Source organism: Miniopterus natalensis, chromosome 2, assembly GCF_054644295.1.
Source record: "Miniopterus natalensis isolate mMinNat1 chromosome 2, mMinNat1.hap1, whole genome shotgun sequence".
Taxonomy (NCBI): Eukaryota; Metazoa; Chordata; class Mammalia; order Chiroptera; family Miniopteridae; genus Miniopterus; species Miniopterus natalensis.
In genome coordinates, this window is record NC_142082.1 from 182,718,077 (window position 1) to 182,738,357 (window position 20,281).

A 20,281-nucleotide genomic window follows, 5' to 3' on the forward strand; every position below is an offset into this window, starting at 1 on the left:
ACCATCCTCACCGGCGAAGGGGGCGGGGTCTCGCCGGAGGGGGCGGAGCTTTCGCTAAGTGGGTGGGTTCGCTAAGGACTGGTAAGAAAAGATGGGAGTGGGAGTGGGCGTGTCGATTTGACCCGAAAAGTCCGCACTGTGCGTCATGACGTAGGGCGTTGATTGGGAGCGAGAGCTGTAGCGCGCGCGTGCGCGGCGCCCCACCTTCTGTCCAGGTCGGTCTCGTCGCCGCGTTCCAGGTAGGCGGCTCGCGTGTGTGTCGTGTGTATGTTGCTGGCCCGCAGGGGTGGCCTGGTCCTGCCCGGACCGCACAGTCTTGCGAGTGCCCCTGGCCCGCTGCAGGGCTGCGTCAGCCCGGAGTGTGCGGCCCGAGGGTAGAGACAGCCTTTGGTTCCCGCTCCTTCCTCCTGGAAGAGGCGGCCCCGGCCTGGGAGGCCCGCCTGCACTTGAGACTCCACCGGGCCTGGCGGGCTGAGGAGTTGAGGGAGATTGAGGAGCAGTGGGTCCGTTAGAGGACGGAGTATCTTGGAGCGGGAATCCCTCAAGTCCAGATGGTGCCGGAGGTGGCCAGTCCGGGCCACCACAGGCCCTGGCGTCCTTACGAGAGAGCTAAGGCGAGGCTGCTGGAACGATCCTCATGCCCACTTACCTCTGGGTCTCATTCACCGAGAGCTCTCGAGGCAGCAGGATCCGGCGTTCACATTGCTCGCGAGTAACCGCGGGCCAGAATCGGTATTTGTAGGTTTACATTTGTTACTGATCTTAACTTTCTTTCACCCAGCGAGCAGGTACCAACATGTCAGGTTGGGAGTCTTTTTACAAAAACGAGGGCGATGAAGAAGAACAACAAGAGGAGGGCCTTGAAGCAGGTGGTAGGTGACTTTCACATGTACTGCTCTGTGTGTGGCAACTTCCCCTGCCTGTCTGTGCTGGGTGTCCTTTGCTGTCTGATGACCTACCTCTTTACCCAGAGGACGTCACATACCTTTCTTTCTCCTTTTGAATTTTGCAGAGCTACCCTCGGCTCTTTTATCGGTGTCCTACTCTAGACTATGGGACATTCCTAGCCTTAAACTTTTGCGGGGCACTGGTAGATTGACATCTGCGGAGCTCCAATAAATGACCCTGAACAGTGGTATCTTTTGTTACCTTAGATGACTCAAGTGAGCCTCTTCCTCACCCAAGAAAGTAGATTTTTTTGTTTTTGTTTTTTTAATCTTCACCCTAGGATATGTTTTTTGTTAATTTTAGAGAGAAAGGAAGAGGGAGAGAGAGAGAACCATCAAAGTGCAAAACATCCATGGGTTGCCTCCCGTATGTGCCCCATCTGGGGATCGAACCTGCAACCTACATATGTGCCCTGACCAGAAATCGAACCCACAACCTTTCAGTGTATGGAGGATGCTCCAAACAACTGAGCCATCCCTTCAGGACCCAAGAAAGTAGTTTTACTCACTCTAGAACCTCAATACAAAAATGCCTTCATCCTACAATAATTGCAGCAACCAAAGAGTAAATGTTAGCAGCACAATTACAAGTGTCACTCCCTCACCATAGCTTCCAGGTGTGGGGGTATATGTTCTGCCAACACAGTAATACATGGGACAAAGGGAGAAATAAGGGGTACATGCATCTTCATACTAGTTAATGTAAGTCCTGAGTGGAATAAAGTGTTTTTATTAAATTGAGAAACATATAGGAAATACTGAACATAGAGAAAGTTTACTGTAATCTATATACTGTACCACCCTGACACAACTACTACCAGTATTTTGGCATTTTGCACATTTCCTTCATATACCTTCATTCTGCATATACCTACATATATATCTGCTTTCCTTTCTGTCTGATTTTTATATAGTTGTAATCATAAGGCATATACACTTTAAATTTTAATTTACATCAGTCTTCTTACAAAAAAGGAATTTTAAACATATATACATAATTTTATATTCTACCTTTTTCCTTATTTATCATAGATATGTTTTTCCATTTAACTAGATATAATCTTTATAACTCATTTTAAAAAAAATATGTATTGATTTCAGAGAGAGGAAAGGAGAGGGAGAGAGAGAGAGAGAGAGAGAGAGAAACATCAATGATGAGTCATTGATCGAGCTCACAACCGGACATGTGCCCTGACCAGGAATTGAACTCTGATTGCCTGGATCCTAGGTTGACGCTCAACCACTGAGCCACGCCCGGCTGGGCTATAACTCATTTTAAATTTGCTATAATTTATTCATTCTACTTCCTATCGGATATACATATAGAACATACGTATATTTTTTGTTAATCCTCACCCAAGGGTATTTTTTCCATTGAATTTAAGAGAGAGTGGAAGGGAGGAAGGGGGGAGAGAGAGAGAGACACACATTAATATGAGAGAGAGACATTGATTGGTTGTCTCCTGCACCCCCCCCTGACCCGGATGGGGGATTGAACCTGCAACCCCTAGGTACATGCCCTTGAGGGAGAATTGAACCCACAACCCTTCAGTGCCTGGGCCAACACTAACCACTGTGCCACACCAGCCAGGGCTGGATATTTTAATTATATTCAATTTCTTACTTTAATCAATAACATTGTGAAAAATTTTGCATAAGGCTTTTTCCATATTTTTCTTAAATAGATTTTTAAAAGGTAGAATTCCCTGGATCAAGGTAGATTTTGTTTAAGGCTCTTGATACATATGGTCATATTGTTTTAATAAAAGATGGGTAATTAAATTTATTGTACTAAACAGCAGTATTAAAAAAGGAGACTACTAGACATGAAAAACACAGCATCACCCATGATATAATCATGCCAAAAAAAGAAAACCTGAATCTGATGAAGCCTTTCTGGGTCCTTAGGAGGGAATATAGAAGACTGTGCTAATCTACAACAAAAGAATGCAGTCAGCAAAATACAGAGGTGGAAAACTGCACAGGGCACAACATCCTGCTTCAACAAATAAATTATGACAAAAAGATGGAGGGGGTTATCTATAGCTTAAGAGGCTTTAAAACATAGACCAAAAAAATCAAAACAAGTGTAGGAGTGTTCCCTTGGATGAGAAAAGTATAAAGAAAAATAAGGATGTGAAGTCAGGATAGTGGTTACTCTTGGGAGTGTTAACAGAGAAATGTATGGATGATCTTTCCCCGTTGCTAGTGGGAGTGGGGTTCTTGGAGTACTGCTGGAATAAGCATTTCCGGAAGTCCCCCGGGAGGATGAGATGTGGTAGGAAGCTTTATTTTTGTGGAATTACATCTTTGGGTCTCCAAAGTCCCATTTCATTAACCCAGTCTTAGAAGATGTACAACTGGTGATTCAGTAGAGCTAGAAGCAAAGCCAGTGTCCAAAATTTCCCTTCCATTTTGCAGCCGGGTCCAGTTTAGCATTAGGCCAGTTGCAGCCTATTAGTCCATTATCTGGGGTCCACATGGCTGTGGGCCATGTAGGTAAACTCAGGAGCGTGAAAGCCTTGCAAGCCAGGAGTCAAAAGCTCAAGCAAGCAAGAGCACAAGAAAGCAAACTCCTCTGGAGATTAAATATCTTCCTGCCCTTACAGTGGCCACACCTGCTCTGGCCAATGACCTGTTCCCAGGTGTGACCGACAGACAAGCACCTTCCATAGTTCTTCCAGACTTTACTAGGCATGTGTCTAAACTGCAACTTCCGGGCAAAGCTGTACGAATGGCATGCCCATAATATTTGGCCTTCCCTTTGCTCCTTTCCAGTTGTTCATAACTAGGTTAAATTACAACAGTATCAGGAGGAGGCTGGGCATTGTATGTAATTGGGAGGGAACATGCAGAGGGCTCCTGGGGTGACTGGCAAGATTTCACTGTGGGTGATGGTTTTAAGGGTGTTCACCTTATAATAATTCATCAAGTTATACTTTTGATTAGTGGGCTTTTCTCTATTTGTTTTATATAAATATATAAGCATGATAAATATGAACACAGGGGTAAGCATTTCCTTCCATTTTTTTCCTTGTAGGAGAATATACATATTCAGGAAGAGATAGTTTGATTTTTTTGGTTGATGCTTCTAGGGCCATGTTTGAATCCGAGAGTGAAGATGAATTAACTCCTTTTGACATGAGCATCCAGGTAAGGCTACCTTTTTGTTTAAGACAAACAAAACTCCAGAGTATTAATACCACTTTAAAAGGTATGGACTCTGAAAATTTTGTTTGATAAGGATAAATGGTGGTTAGCCTCCCAGGATGGCTCTCTCCATTTATAGCTGAGAAAGAGTGGCAATACTGGAGAGCTGGCCCATTTCACTCTGGGCTTGAACTCCGGACCCTAGGACTGCATTGCTCCCACCTGCACTAGCCCTAGTAGTGGAAGTGGGCTGCTCCTTCTGTAGAGGTGGGAGCATAGTGGAAATGAGTTCCCTTGTCAGTCATATTTGGAAGCTGGGTGTTACCTGTGGTTGAAAAAGATTATTACAACAAAAAGACAACCTAATTTGGAAATGGGCACAGGACTTGAATATACATGTCTTTTAAGATATACAAATGGCCAACAAGCACAGGAAAAGATTCTCAGCATCTTTAGTCATCAGAGAAATGCAAATCAGAACCACAGCGAGGTCTCATGCCCACTAGGATGGCTGTAATTACAGAAAAAGAGGAAAATAAGAGATGTGAAAAAATTGGAAGCTCATGCATTGCTGGTGGGAATGTGAAATGGATCAGCTGCTGTGGAAAACAGCTTGACAGTTCCTCAGAGTTCAACATAGAATTACCATCTGACCCAGCAATTCTCCTCCCAGGTATATACCCATCAGAATAAGACCCAGGTACTCAGATCCTGACTCTGCCACTTATAAACTATGTGACGTTAGAACAGTTGCTCAGCCTCTTGGCACCGTTTTCTCACCTGTGAAATGGAGAGAGTAATAGTATCTTCTGCATCAAGTTGTTGTGAGGATTAGTTTTGTTTTTTAAATGGAGGTGTAACTCACATAACATAACAAAATTACCCATTTTAAAGTGTATAATTCAAAGTTACTTAGTCATTCACAGTGTTGTATAACCACCACTGTGTCTGATTCTAAAACATTTTGAATGGATAAACAATGGATAATACATTGGCATATTACTCAGACATGAAAAGAAGTCAGGTACTGATGCATGCCACAAGGTGAGTGAACCTTGAAAACCTATTAAGTGAAAGAAGCCAGACAGTTATATATGATTATATTTATGTGAAATATAGAATAGATAATCTACAGAGAATGCAGGTTGGTGGTTCCTAGGGGCAGTGGGGAGGGAGAAATGGGGAGAGACAGTTTAGATCACTATTTCTTCATAGAGAAGGATTTCTAAACATTTATTGTATATGTCAGGTCTCATATTTTTAGAGTTTGGAACCAAACAAGCTTCTCATGTTCTAATTTGTGTACAGACAATTCTTGCAATGGGCAAAGCAGAGTATCTTGCATCTAAAAACAATTAATAAAAACAGCGCTTAACTTTAAAGCAGTGGTTTTCAAACTTTAACCTACATCAGAATCTCTGGCGGGGGCTTGTTAACACAGATTCAGGCTTTCCCCCTGGTTCTGTAGGTCTTGATCCGGGACCAAGCATTGGCATTCCCAGCAAGTTCCCAGGTGATGCTGCTCTTGCTGGTTTGGAGATCACTCTTAGAGGAGCACTACTTTAACCTTTTTTGGATCATAGACCTCTCTTTACAATGTGATGAAAGCTATGTACCCTTTCCCCAGAAAGACACACTCACAGTTCTATATGTAGTTTCAAAGAGTTGGTGGAACCCTTGATGCCTAAGGAACCCAGAGGAAGATGTATTATGTATGTAGCAAATAAGTGAGACAGTCACAGGTGAGCATAATGTATTTGATAAGAAGCAATGAAAAAGTATTTTCTATAATTCTATTTTAGTTTTCGTTTGTGTTTCTATTTCTTAGAATCTATAAGAAGGCCTCACCAAATTTTTGTAAATATTTATAGACTGCTCAAAAAATAGATTGAAGTTTTTGTAGAAATGACTACTTGCCATGCAGATTATTGTCAGCGAGTAACATACTGTAAGTTCTACATTTAGTGAGGATTGCTCTGGAGGAAGGCCCGTTAGAGGCTCAGGACGTGGAGGGTCACCATGGTCGGTTTATTCCTCAGCTTTGCAGATTCTGCCCCCAGAATTAAATAGGCTGCCAGAACTGACCAACTCTTTTGAGACACTGAGTTACCAGATGCTGACATTAGTTTAAATAGGGAGCTAGGCCTTTCCTGGAATACTAATATTTTAAATTGTGTAATTAAGCAAATTTTATTTCAGAAAATCCTGTTAGTAGTTACAGACTTATTTTCAGGTCACATATACTTATCATTGGCTTAAATCTTTTATACAGGTAAAATTATTTTATAAATGTAAATTCTGTTTCTTAGTATCAGGCTACTTGAGGAAAGATCAAGTGGCCTGTCCAAACCCAGCCAGTTAAGTGTATGACATCAGTGAGACTAATATCCAGGTTTTCTGATTCCATTACTGAGGTTTTCCATATAGCAGTTTCCTCCCTGAGTATGTACATGTTTTTAATTTCTGACTTCTTATGGTAAGGACTACTTACACTTCTATTATATACCTACCACACTCTGCTTTTTGTTGTAGTGTAATATATCTGCCCATCACTCTCACTGATTCATGAATTTCCTGAGGGTAGAGGTCATACCTTATTCTAATGCCATGTACACATTCAGGAAATATAGAGTGTCCCAAAAAATGTCTACACACTTTGAATAATTATAAAGGCAGTGCTTATTAAAATATGTTTCATTTTCAAAATTGAGCTATTAGCTGTTAAATTGTGTGTACATTTTTTTGGGACACTCTGTATATATTGAGCACCTACTGTGTGCCAGGCACTTACAGAGTTTGTTTAGTAGTAAGTAGTTAAACATTAGTTGAATTTTTGTTTTTATTTTTCCAGTGTATCCAGAGCGTGTACACCAGTAAAATCATAAGCAGTGATCGAGATCTCTTGGCAGTGGTTTTCTATGGTACCAAGAAGGACAAAAACTCAGTGAATTTCAAAAATATTTACGTCTTACAGGAGCTGGATAATCCAGGTCAGTAGTATTCTAAGGTTAACTTTTCCCTTACATGAGAAGGTTACGACCCTGAACAAAGAGATGTGGAGAAGGAAGCAGATGACACCTTGACTGAGAGTATGCTTTCCTGCTCTGGGGGTTCTTCCTGGGACGTGGACTTTTGCTGTACGGGCTAAACAGCTCCGGTGAGAAAGGGACCTTAGGCCCTTCTTTAGGCCTTGCAAAGGTGCCCACTGACCCTGACTTTTCTGCCCATTTGACTCCCTGTCTCTGATCAGGTGCTAAACGAGTGTTAGAGCTTGCGCAGTTTAAGGAGCAGCCGGGGAAGAAACGTTTCCAAGATCTCATTGGCTATGGATGTGATTACTCACTAAGTGAAGTTCTGTGGGTCTGTGCCAACCTCTTTAGTGATGTCCAGTTCAAGATGAGCCATAAGAGGATCATGCTGTTCACCAATGAAGATGACCCCCATGGCAGTGACAGTGCCAAAGCCAGCCAGGCCAGGACCAAAGCTGGGGATCTCCGTGACACAGGTCAGCATTTTCCCTGCTCTTTGAAAGTGGCACTTAATTTTACTGCTTCTCTATAGCTGACGTCAAACGTTGGCTTTTTGCCTTTCGGAGTAAAGTGAAAGAACAGAGTGAAGCTGGAGGAGATGCCTGTGTACCTCCCAGTGAAAATGGCCAGACCGTTAGAAGTGTAAAGGACACCCCTAGAGCATGATTTTCTTCATTTTAATGCTACTGTGAACGGTGGTTATTTGAATGCGTTGTCCTAAATCATTATAGAAGCTGATTCCCTTAGCCACTTTTTCTAATTCCTGAAATGTTAATAATTAGTCTAGTTCTTTGGACACTTTAAAAAGCATATTTGAGCTTAACTGAACAATATTCTTGTTGAAAATTGTTTCCCCTCACTTTTATGTCTCCTTGCCCTAGGTATCTTCCTTGACTTGATGCACCTGAGGAAACGTGGAGGCTTTGACATGTCCTTATTCTACAGAGACATCATCAGCGCAGCAGAGGGCGAGGACCTGGGGGTTCACTCTGAGGCATCGAGCAAGCTGAAAGACCTGCTGAGAAAGGTCCGCGCCAAGGAGACCAGGAAGCGCGCGCTTAGCAGGTGGGCGCCAGTCCCCAGCTGATCGGAAACAGTGCGTGGCTCTGCCTCCCTGCCTGCTTCAGTGTGGGCTGTGCCTCCGCCTCACTGTCCCTCTAAAAACTTGCTTGGTTTCAGGAGAGCACAAGTTATTTGCTTCTCTATTTGCTGTACCTGGAAAGAGCTGGTACATTTCTTTTTTATTTTATTTTATTTTTTAAAATATATCTTTATTGATTTCAGAGAGAGGAAGGGAGAGGGAGAGAGAGATAGAAACATCAATACTGAGACAGTCATTGACAGGCTGCCCCCTGCACGCCCCCTGCTGGGGATGGAGCCCGCAACCCGGGCCTGTGCCCTGACTGGAATCGAACCTCGATCTCCTGGATCCTAGGTCGATGCTCGACCACTGAGCCATGCCAGCTGGCTAGTACATTTCTTCAAAATGACACAGCCCCCCCACTTTCTTGGGGTAAACAGTTGTGGCCTAACAGTATCCTCAGTTTCACTCACTAGTTTATTGTCTGCTTTCTTCTCTGTAAATTAGGGATAACAGTAGTACCTGGTATAGAGCAAAAACTCGGTAAATGTTAGTTATTATCATTGTTGTTAAAATTGTGTTATTCTTTTTTTAAAAAAATATATCTTTATTGATTTCAGAGAGAGGAAGGGAGAGGGGGAGAGAGAGAGAGAGAAACATCAATGATGAGTCGTTGATCGGCTGTGAGCCTTCAACCCAGGCATGTGCCCTGACCAGAAATCGAATCCCGATCGCCTGGATCCTAGGTCGACGCTCAACTGCTGAGCCACGCCCGGCTGGGCAAAATTGTGTTATTCTGATTTCTTATAAACTTGAGACCAATAGGAACCAGACTGTTAGATTATCTTCTTTTAGAGAGCTCAGGGCTCCTCAGCATTTCTTCCTTAAGAGCATCAGGCTTTCATTTTAGGCTAGTTTCCTCAGTACAGAGGAATATGACCACTGATGGTGTCTGAGCAGTTTTCAGGAGATTACTGCTATTCTGATAGAGGACCCATGACATTATTGTAAGAAAACCACGACCCAGCTCGTTGCTGCAGTCGTAGTGTTGTCATTGGTATCCTTTTTCCTAGGAACTGTTTCTCTTTCCTCAACCGGGCACCGTTACCTCTTCCCCCTTCCTGAATTGATGACATGTTACTATGACAATTTGGAAACCTACTACACATTTTGGTGAAGATGCATAAAATAGAGGCAGATTGCTTGCATTCTAGTCCTGGCCCCTCTGCTGTGTGGCCTGAGGGAAGTCATGTAGCTTTTCTGAGCCTCAGTAAAATGGGGGCAAAACTGATACCTCCTTATAGGACTGCTGTGATGATTAATGGGATAATGTAGGCACAGTGCCTGGCACATAGTAATTACTTATAAATGTTAGCTATTCTTACTATTTTGTGGAAGAGCCATTATATGATACGTGATATGAATACATTGGAGTTGTTTGAGGACTAATAATGCCTTAGGCTGAAGACCTAGAAAATTATGGCACTTGTTTGTACTATAATCAAATAATAAAATTATTGCATGGTTATTATGTGCCAGTCACTGTCCTAAGTTCATTGTGAACATGGTAATTATTTAATCTTTAAAGACAGTCCTTTGAAGTAGATTGACCTACCCATTAATAACACTTATTAGCCTTAAGACATTTCCGATGAAGTTAAACATACCAAGCAACTTGTTTTGCACTGTGGGCTTCCATATTTTCCTTTGCAAGTTATGACATAAACCATGATGTTATAAACTGTGCTGTTATACTGTAACTTTATTTTAACTCTGAGTTACGACATTTTCAAGATTGAAAGATACCTTAATTCATAAATGTGAAAATTTAAGACTGGGTAGGGAGAGTAATGGATTTGCTATTTTGGGTTAAAAATATAACCAAGGTCACTTGAAGCCTGAGGTCAGAGTGTACCATATTGGCCAATGCTCTTTCCCAGGATACTAAAATTCAGAGGCACACAGCAACTTTTAAAAATTACTTTGAAGGTTGTACAGTTTTTTAATTGGTTACATTTCTTGTCAGCTGTCCTACAGTAGCCCCTAGACAACTCCGTTTAACCGAGTCAGCCAGAATAATTTAAAATAGGAAGCCACCAAATGGTTGATATTGTTAGTAATGCCATCTGTTATTAGCCCTCACCTGGGGGCCACATCATGCATTACCAAATTGATCTGGAGGCACTTGTTCCTGGAGCCAACATTTCTAGTTAGGGCTCTGTCCCACAGCAGTGTTGTTTCCACCGTGTGAACCATATACCTTGGAACTAGTTGTAACTTGTTTAAAAACGTTCTCTTCTTTAAAATCAATATTCACTCCTAGACATTCCACAACAGTAAAGTTTGGGTTATTAATCTGACATTTTCTTCTTTTTGATGAAGGTGTTTAAAGTCATAAATTTCCTTCTGAACACTGTCTTTAGCTGCATCCTATACCTTTTGATATGTTGTATTGTCACTTTCATTTAATTCAGAATAATTTAAAATTTTCCTTGTGATTTTGTCTTTGACTTCCTGGGTTATTTAGAAGTGTATTGTTTCATTTCCAAACATTTGAGGTTTTCCCAGAATTCTTTCTATTGTGGATCTTTAACTTAGTTCCATTTTGGTTAAAGAACATACTTTGTATGATTTCAGTTTCTTTGGATGTATTTAGACTTGTTTTGTGGCCCAGCATATGGTCTCTCCTAGAGAATGTTCCACGTGTGCTTGAAAAGAACGCATAACTTGGGTTATTTTTGTGTTGTGCCTTTGTTCATAACATTGTATTGTAAATGTTTTTCACAGTGTCATTATTATAGAACATACTTTCTAGAGGTCCTGTTGCTTCTTAAGATGTTGGTATGAATATTCTGGAGTGATATGTCATAATAGATACGTACATGAGTTTTTTGAATCAAACATACCAGAGTTTGAACACCAGTTTTTACCATTTGTCTGCCCTTAAGTTAGAGAATATCTCTGAGCCTCAGTGTTTTCATCCGTTAAAAGGACAATAACAAGGTTTATGGGTGACAAGGAATAAAAACTGACTCTTGATTAATTTCATTATAATCAGGCAAAATTCTGAACAGGACAGGTAGTAGAGGAACCGGAGTGGCACCAGGAATCTTGATAGCAAGAACTAATGACAATGTCTCCGAGTTGCTACTATCAGAAAGCATCCCTCCGACCATGTCCTTCTTTGGTCACTGCTTAAGACCCAGACTCTCAAGAGAATAGGTCTGATGGCTTGAGCCGGTGTCAGACACACCCACCACTTGGCCAGGGGCGGACATAGCGCTTTGATTAATATGCCCCCAAAGCTGCAGTGGGCGAAGGGTGGTTCCCAAAGAAAAACTGTGGTTTCATCTCTAAAAGGAGGGGGAGAGGACACTAGACAAGCAGAAACAACAGGTAATCAATACAGTATTTATAGGGTTATTATGACGATTGAATGAATAGCTGTAAAGGGATTGGAATAGTGCTGGGCTCAATAAAAATAATTTTTATTACAGTACATTATCATTATTTTACATAGTTAATATATTCTGAAACTAATTTTTATGGTACAGACCCTGAGATGGTACTACAGCAAACTCCACTGTATTATTAAAATGAGTTATATTTATATTCTAAGAGCTCCTTTAGAATTATAAGAGAGACTAAAACAAATTAAGGTTTAGGTGCCATTGAGGAATTTTAGATAAGTATAATCTTTCAGTCTATGCTTTCTTGCTTTTCTGTCCTCTAGGTTGAAGTTTAAGCTCAACAAAGACATAGCATTCACTGTCGGCATTTATAATATGGTACAGAAGGCTCTCAAACCTCCTCCAATTAGGCTTTATCGGGAAACGAATGAACCAGTGAAAACCAAGACTCGGACATTTAGTGTAAATACAGGCAGTTTGCTTCTGCCAAGTGACACCAAGAGGTCTCAGGTAGGCCTACCTACTTACTGAATTTTGTCTCATTGAAGAGTTAACAGTGGGGGGAGACAGTGATTAGCCTAACCAGTTAACTTTCACGTGCACATCTTTCTAGCCAAGCTGTTAAAACAAAGTTGTTAACTCTTTGGAAGTATGGCATCTAGATCAGTGTTTGAAAGAGCCAGTGAAAACTTTAGCTCTTACCCTAAAACTTTAGCTCTTGCCCTGGCCAGTATGGCTCAGTTGACTGGGCATTATCCTGTGCACCAGGAGGTTGCTGGCTTGATTTCTGGTCAAGGGCACATGTCCGGGTCACGGGTTTGATCCCCCCGTAGGAGGTGTGCGGGAAGCACCAGACAGTTCTGTGTTTAAAGCCCAATTCAGTTGTATAACCTGAGCCTCAGTTCACTCATCTGTAAAACAGTTTTTAACATCTACCATCGAGGATTATTACAGAAGATACATTGGATGACAAACTTAAAGGGCTTCCCTGACACTCAGTAAATGTTAACTTCTGGTGGTAGGGGGACAATGCCCCTGGTGAGCCATACTCCTGCTCTTTAGAAGAAAGCTGGTTTTGACTTGCTAGTGTCACATGGCAACCATTTCGAATCTCCAGCAGCCTTTCTATGTGGCCCCTCCTTGTTCCCTGCCTTTAGATCTATGGGAGTCGTCAGATTGTGCTAGAGAAAGAGGAGACGGAACAGCTAAAACGCTTCGATGAACCAGGGTTGGTTCTCATCGGTTTCAAGCCCTTGATAATGCTGAAGAAGCACCATTACCTGAGGCCCTCCCTGTTTGTGTACCCCGAGGAGTCCCTGGTTAATGGTAAGTGGCACACACCAAGGGTAAGTGAAAGAGTAGCACAAGAAAGGAAAAGTGAACTGACATTAATAATTCACATTCCTAATGGGGTATTGAGGCATCCAATCTCTTACTCCTTTCCACGCCTCTGCTGCTCCCACTTTCCCCTCGGCTCTTGGTCCATCACCCCTTGCCTACTGAAGTATCATAAGCCCTTTTAAGAAAGTGGAAGAAAAATTGTAGGCTTGTAGCCTGGGCTAAGAGGAAAGAAAGGGGGAGACGCCTCTAGGATGTAGACCCCTAAAGGGATGTTCCCTTTCCAGGGAGCTCGACCCTGTTCAGTGCCCTCCTCACCAAGTGTCTGGAGAAGGAGGTCATGGCCGTGTGCAGATACACCCCCCGCCAGAACATGCCCCCTTATTTTGTGGCCTTAATGCCACAGGAAGAGGAGCTGGATGACCAGAAATTTCAGGTGACTCCCCCAGGTATGTAGAAGAGGTATTTTTTGTGCTTCTGAACCTTGTCAGGCTTTGGAATCATGCGCGGGATTCCTCCTCAGACCCGCGGTACCAGAGCCGCCAGGAATGGAGCCTGTGAAGTGTGTGTTTTTAAGGTTTTACAGGTGAGTCTGATGCACAAGGCTGCCAGATGTGGTTGCACATGCGCAGCATGCACCTCCGGGCAAAGCAGCTCTGCAGCCGGGTTGAGGGCTGACTGCACACGGACTGTTTGCAGGTTGGTGACACAAATTCATGGAGTCTCACTGCTGATACCTTTTTTTACTAAAAGCCATTGTTTGGCACCCTTGTAAGGTTTAATGTTTGGTTTATCTCCTGTTTACACCAGGGCAGTGAGGTCTAGTGGAAAGACCATGGGTTTTGAAGTCAGACTTGACTTTATCTTATGCTGTGTATCTGAAAGCTTCCTTTCTTTTGTTTTAGGCCCATCTCTGCCACTTGTTAGCTGGCTAATTTGGGCAAGTAATTAAACCTTTTTGTTTTATTCTTTATCTGCAAAGATGAGACTTCTGGAACACCTTTCTCTCTAGGTTGTTTCACATGCAAAGTAAGTTAATAAGTGTACAGATGCCTGGCACAGAGTGGCCGACAGAGGGTGGTCTTCCTTCCTCTTTAACCATGCTAATCAGCACTGATTTTAAAAGGAACCCTAGTCATCACAGTGCTCAGGAACAGCTTTGCATATGAGTTATTAAGCTTTTATCTCTCAGCTCCAAATTCACCCTGTGATGCTCGGAGGCTGAGACTCTCCAAACCCAGTTTCTCCTTTGCCAGCAGTCTGTGGGTGAGGCTCTGTTAAGAGCAGGTGCTAGGGGGAGACGATAGGGCAGAGGAGAGCGAGGGGCCTTGCTCCTCCCTCTTGCTCAGTGCTGTCGGCATTGCCTGTAAGGGCCCTTCCCAGGGCAGCAGCACTTGGTTCCAGTCTCCACATTTTTCAGTCTTTCTAGAACCAGCCAGTGACTGGAACAAGATCAGCCTGATTGCCCTCACCTCTTCCGTTTCAGTATTTGGTGGAGGGTAGGGAAATAAAGAGGGTGCTCAGAGAAGGGTGTGATGGGGCTGGGACTTAGTGCTCAGGGAGAGGGCACTGTCTAGCTGGCTCTGGTGTGTCAAAAAGCTGGAGGTGGAACCAGCTGCTGCTGCCAGGTAGAGAGCCCGGGCTGGGGCAACAGTGACAGAAACAGGCAGTATATGGGGAGGAGCACTCCTGCCTTGGGGTTGCCCTCTGGAGGCAGTTGGTTAGGCAGATACTAACAGAAATCAGCTGGTAAAGGAGATACAGGGCTTGCAGGGTCCAAGCCCCAGCATCACAGGACATAGAAGGATGAATTTGGCCTTGGCTTCGTAGTTCATGTGGTTAGAGTGTCCTCCTGATACACCAGGGTTATGGCTTCAGTCCCTGGTCAAGACACATGCAGGAATCAACAAATGGGTGGGACAACAAGTTGATCTTTCTCTTTTTCCCTTTTTCTCTCTCTTTTAAAAAAAAAGACAGGTGAATTTGGAGCTGAGGGACAAATGACAGCTCAATCACTGAAACCTTTTGTTAAGTCATGTCAGAAATCTTCTCTCTCTTCTTCAGGCTTCCATCTTGTCTTCTTACCCTATGCTGATGATAAACGGAAGGTGCCTTTTACTGAAAAAGTCATGGCGAACCCAGAGCAGATAGACAAGATGAAGGCTATTGTTCAGAAGCTCTGCTTCAAATACAGGTGAGTGTGGGTCAATCACAGGCTTTCTTTTGGAGTTAAGTCTTTTTTTTTTTTTTTTTTTAATCCTCACCAGAGGATATGATTTTAGAAAGAGAGCAAGGGAGAGTGAGAGAGAAACATCAATCGGTTGCCTCTCGTATGTACTCCCACTGGCTGGGGATTGAACCCCCAACCTGGGTATGTGCCCTGACTGGGAATCAAACCCCTGACCTTTCTGACTAGATTTTTTTCTCTTTTAACACCCATGCTGTTACTAAATATGGCAAGCAGGAGTCCTCAGGTCCAGTATCTCCCCATTTCCCATCAACTTTCCTTCGTCTTTTCTCTGTACCTACATAGCCCTGCCTCCATTAAAAAAAATTTTTTGTTTTTAAATTGATTTTAGAGAGAGAGGAAGGGAGATGGGGAGAGAGAGAGAAACATCAATTGGTTGCCTCCCACATACCCCAACTGGAGATGTCCCCACAACCTGGGCATGTGCCCTGACCAGGAATTGAACTGGCAACCTTTTAGTGCACAGGCAACGTGCCACCAATAGAGGCACACTAGCCAGGCCCTGCTGCCTCCTCTGTTTTATCTCTGCCCGAAGCTTCCAGTGATAGACAAGTGGGCAGGTATTGTCTGCTCTTAAATTAGCTTTTGGATCTCTGGCATCAGATAATACATTGAAAATTGGAGAGAGAGAAGTTGATTTAAGAGACAAGCTTCCTGCCCTGGACCGTGTGGCCCACTTGGTTGGAGCGTCATCTGTACACTGAAAGGTTTCAGGTTTGATTCCTGGTCATGGCACAAACCTAGGTTGCGAGTTCCATCCCCGGTCAGGGTGGAGACAACCAATCGATGTTTCTCTCTCATATAGATGTTCCTCTCTCTCTCTCTCCCTCTTCGCCCCCCTCCCTTTCCCTCTAAAAATCAGTGAACCATGTACTTGGGTGAGAATTAAAAAAAACAAGATTCCCAACTTTTTTATTTGGGGTGTTTTCAGCTGACTGTGGACCTGCACTGAGTTGGGTTTATTTAATTTTATTATTTTTTAAATGTTTATATTTTCATTTTTTAATTTAGTATGTTTCCATTATTATTGTTTTAACAGAAGTGACACCTTTGAGAACCCAGTGCTGCAGCAGTACTTCAGGAACCTGGAGGCCTTGGCTTTAGATTTGACAGAGCCTGAACAAGCAGTAGATCTGACATGTGAGAGGCTGAGACTGAGCTGAGAAGTTCTTGCCATGGGAGGCTTTCTTATTGACCTCACTCTGGACAGTAATGTGAATGCGTTTCCTAGCACCCTCTCGAAACTTAACTTTGTTGTCCAGCCCATCTCTGCCTGAGAGATTTCTAGAATAGCTTAGGCAGCCTGGGAACGTACATGGCTGGTCTTGCAGTGAGAGGAGAAAAAGTGCCAGGCTTCTAATACCGGCCTCTGAACGAGGCTACCCCATGGCTACATGATGGTAAAAGTTAAAGAAAAACCTCTGTACCATTTATTGAGTGTTTACTGTGTGCCACGCACTATCCTATGTGCTCAGCCATTCAATCCTCATAATATGAGATACGCACTGTATTTGCCTTGGGGGATGTTCCTGGCACCCCAGCCACTCCCCCACCTGCCCCAACACCTCATTCCATCAGTAGGTCTTGTCAGCTCGATCCCTTTTCATGTGTATAGTCCAATTCCCATGTGTTCCCCCCCACCGACCATACACACTTTGCTTCAGCCTTCTGTTTTTCCTGCCTTCAATTCATACTCCACACAGCTGTCAGGGTGATCTTTCTAAAATGTAGACCTGATCCTGTTGCTCCCTTGCCCATAGCTCTTCAGTGTTGTTCCACTGTTCTTATGATGAGTTTTAATTCCCGGGCAGGCTTTCAAGATTTCTGTGACCTCGCTGTGCTTGCCTTTCCAGCCTCCTTGCTGGTCCTGCCTCCTCACACCCTATGTTCAAGCTGTATATGACCTGCTGTTTTTCACTCCTGTGGCTTTTCCTGCTTGGAATAGTATCTGCCTGAGGAAGAGCAGTCTGCTTTCCAGAAAGTCTTTCCTGACCCCTGCCCCAGGTTCCAGTGTGCCCTATATAGTCCCTTCATTCATGGCATTGTCCAGCTGTATTGCATCTGTTTTTACCCCCTCCTTACCCTGGCTCAACGGCAAGCTTGAGGGCCTAGACTTGTTTGAATTCCCAGAATCCAGACCAGTTCTCAACTCTACCACTTCCCGTTTGTTGAACTCAGGCAAGTCATTTAACCTCTTTTCCTCAAAACAGGGAGACAAATTTACCTACCCAGAGGTTAACAAAGCATCTAGAAGGTGTCTGGCTATAGTAAGTGCTCAAATGCAGTTGTTAGAAGGTACTTGGTAAATGTCAGACAAAATTTATTGAATGTTTTCATGGCCAGGTCAGCTGTCTGCTTGTGGACCTTCCTTCCCCACCCTCCCCTAACCCCTTAGTGCTTTACAGGAAGCCAGGATTTGAGACTTCGCTAGGTCACTTTTCCTATGTCTTGATTTTCTAGTGCCTAAGATTGAAAAAATGGACGCAAGACTGGGCTCCCTCGTGGATGAGTTTAAGGAGCTTGTCTACCCACCAGGTTACAATCCTGAGGGAAAATTTCCCAAGCGAAAACAAGGTGAGAGCTGGGTATGGATGTCCAGTGGGTTATTTCCAAAGGTCTTTATGGTCCTACCACAGAGGATAGTGACCCGAAATTTCTACACAAATCTACATATTTACATATACAAACGCACGTTTCAGCGTAAATGGAATAGTATTCACGTTGTTGCTAGTTTATTGTGTTACTCAGCTGTATATATTGGACAGTTACTTATGTCAAAACTTACATATCTACCTCATTTAAAAAAATAAGGCTACAGAGTACTTCATTGGATAGATGTGCAAGTTATTCGTACCTTTATTGGTGGATATGCTGCAGTGAACGTGGACCACCATGGTGTTCCTGTGTGAGCAGATCCATAGGATAAATTCTTAGCACTGCAACTGCTGGGTCAAGGTGTAAACATTTAAAGTTCAGATAACAACTGCTGGTTTGCCTCTGAAAAAGTGATACAATTTATACCCTATCCAAGAAGGGATGGGTGCGTTTCCCTACTTTCACCAATCTTGGTCTTTATTATATATATATGTATATATATGTATATAAATTTTCACAAAAAATAATAGGGGGAAAATTATATCCTGTTTTGATTTGCAATTCTCCAGTTATGAGTGAAATGTAGTTTTCTTGGACTTTTTTTTTCCAAAGAGGAACTTCCAGTTTTTGGCCTTAACCCTTTTTTCTATTGGATTGTCCTTTCCTCCCTGCTGGATCTGGGTTCAAAGTACTGTACCACGGGTGACTCACAGTTTACAGGATAGCCTGTTGTGAGTTCCTCACCATTTGGGAATAGTTCTGACTTAGGTTGTAATCCTTTCGGCCGTCTTTGGTAAGTAAAGCCAAATTTGGGCCTTGCTTACCTAAAAGACCAGTGAGGGCAGTGGAGCTGTGAGAGGGTAGGTGTGGCCGTGGTGCTCTTTTGCATCAGAAGTGACTAGTGCCCTGTATGAATATGGCTCTTCACACCTGTGCATGCTAGTGACGTACTTCATCCCGCTCAGCCTGCACATTCTTATCACCTAGCACACGCCTTGGTCCTTACCTGGTGCTTCTGGAGGGCAGGAGGGAAGGCGTGGATGACTTGCTCATTTAGAGTGAGCAACAGTTCCGGGTAAACCAATGGCACGCAGACTACTCTTAACTCCCTCCTAGGTTGATACATTTTTGATTTTGTGCTTCAATGAAGCTGCCTAATCAGGACACCTGTCTTCCCCATGGTGTTCTGAGTGGGCATCACAGCTTTACGGAAAATGGCTGACCGCAGCCCAGATCATCTGAGGGTGCTATGCAGTATAGCAGGGACACCACTGGTAGCATTTCCAATCATTCCTTCCTGATCTTTTCCCCAAGATGATGAAGGTTCTGGAAGCAAAAGGCCCAAGATGGAGTTATCCGAAGAGGAACTGAAGGCTCATGTCAGCAAGGGCACGCTGGGTAAGCTCACTGTGCCCATGTTGAAGGAAGCCTGCAGGGTGTACGGGCTGAAGGGCGGGCTGAAGAAGCAGGAGCTGCTGGATGTGCTCACCAGGCACTTCCAGGACTGAGCAGGGGCCGGCTGCCCAGCCACCCTCCAGCCCTGTAGCCAGGCCCCTGGCTGTTCTCAATTAGTAAGTCATTCCCCTGAAGAGTCGCCTGGCAGAAGCCAGAACTTTACATTTATGAGACTTCCTGTTGCCGTGGAGACAGCATAGTCCTGCTTTTTTGTGCCTTACCCTGCTGTCTGAATAAAGGGCCCTAATTTTGTACTATATACTGTTCTTTAGTGTGAAAGAGAAAGACGTCTGTCTCACATCCAGAGATCACTTGCTGTGATCTTAATTTTCTCTCCCACTTGGAACACACATCACAATGGGAACAAAATGAATACCAAAGGTCAGGGAGAATGTGACGATTAGGGACAGGTGAACATACCCCAGGAATGACAAGCTCTAGCAATATACTATTGTCCTCTTACCTCTTTTCCTTTGTGTCATATTACACCCTGTTGACCAGTCACAAGTGTACACGTTTGTGTTGGGACATTGCTGACCAGTCATGAGTTAACTCGTGTCTGCACTTAAGTAATTATAAGCACCTCACTGACCAAAGTAGCCGGCCACACGGGAGAGTTCTGGCTCAAAACAGCCTGTCAGCAAGGTGTATTACGACCTGAAGATCAGATTTCAGAAGCATTAAGCATGTAACGTTCTGGTACTGGTACCGTTTGCTTCAGGAATAAATAGCACTCCCCTATCATGTTGCATTCCTCTTAATGTAACATTCAAGTACATGAAGGTGCCATTTCTATTGCCCCGAGAGTTTGGGTTCCAGTGTAAGTGAAACCAGTTATTCCTCTTATTTTTCAGGGGAGCTGTAGGAAATTCAAGATGAGAGGCCCTAGTATTAGAAGAGGAAGAGGGGGGTCCTAGTGTTAGAAGGAGGGGAGTGTCTCTTTTTCTTTCCCCCATCCCTCCTCTGTTCCCCCTTTCCCCTTCCTGCTCTTTCTGCTACTGCTTTTGAAGAACTAGAAGGAAGGGAAG

At 43.5% G+C, this 20,281-nt stretch overlaps 1 protein-coding gene across 1 annotated transcript; it reads left to right on the top strand.

The window, feature by feature from the left end:
- Window positions 1-173: 173 nt before the first annotated feature.
- On the top strand, window positions 174-19,512 carry XRCC6 (X-ray repair cross complementing 6). The gene is made up of 13 exons (XM_016210271.2): window positions 174-239; window positions 782-872; window positions 3,988-4,100; window positions 6,949-7,087; window positions 7,348-7,602; window positions 8,008-8,191; window positions 11,941-12,127; window positions 12,775-12,943; window positions 13,243-13,404; window positions 15,020-15,149; window positions 16,243-16,343; window positions 17,664-17,777; window positions 19,113-19,512. The coding sequence occupies exons 2-13, from the start codon at window positions 797-799 to the stop codon at window positions 19,304-19,306; spliced, it is 1,824 nt and encodes a 607-aa protein (XP_016065757.2). The 5' UTR covers window positions 174-239; window positions 782-796; the 3' UTR covers window positions 19,307-19,512.
- Window positions 19,513-20,281: the final 769 nt, after the last annotated feature.

Coding starts and splice junctions, on each gene's coding strand:
- XRCC6 (XM_016210271.2), top strand. CDS start 797: ATGTCAGGTTGGGAGTCTTTTTACAAAAACGAGGGCGATGAAGAAGAA. Junction 13,405..15,019: donor ATTTCAGGTGACTCCCCCAG/GTATGTAGAAGA, acceptor TCTCTTCTTCAG/GCTTCCATCTTGTCTTCTTA. Junction 16,344..17,663: donor ACAAGCAGTAGATCTGACAT/GTGAGAGGCTGA, acceptor TTGATTTTCTAG/TGCCTAAGATTGAAAAAATG.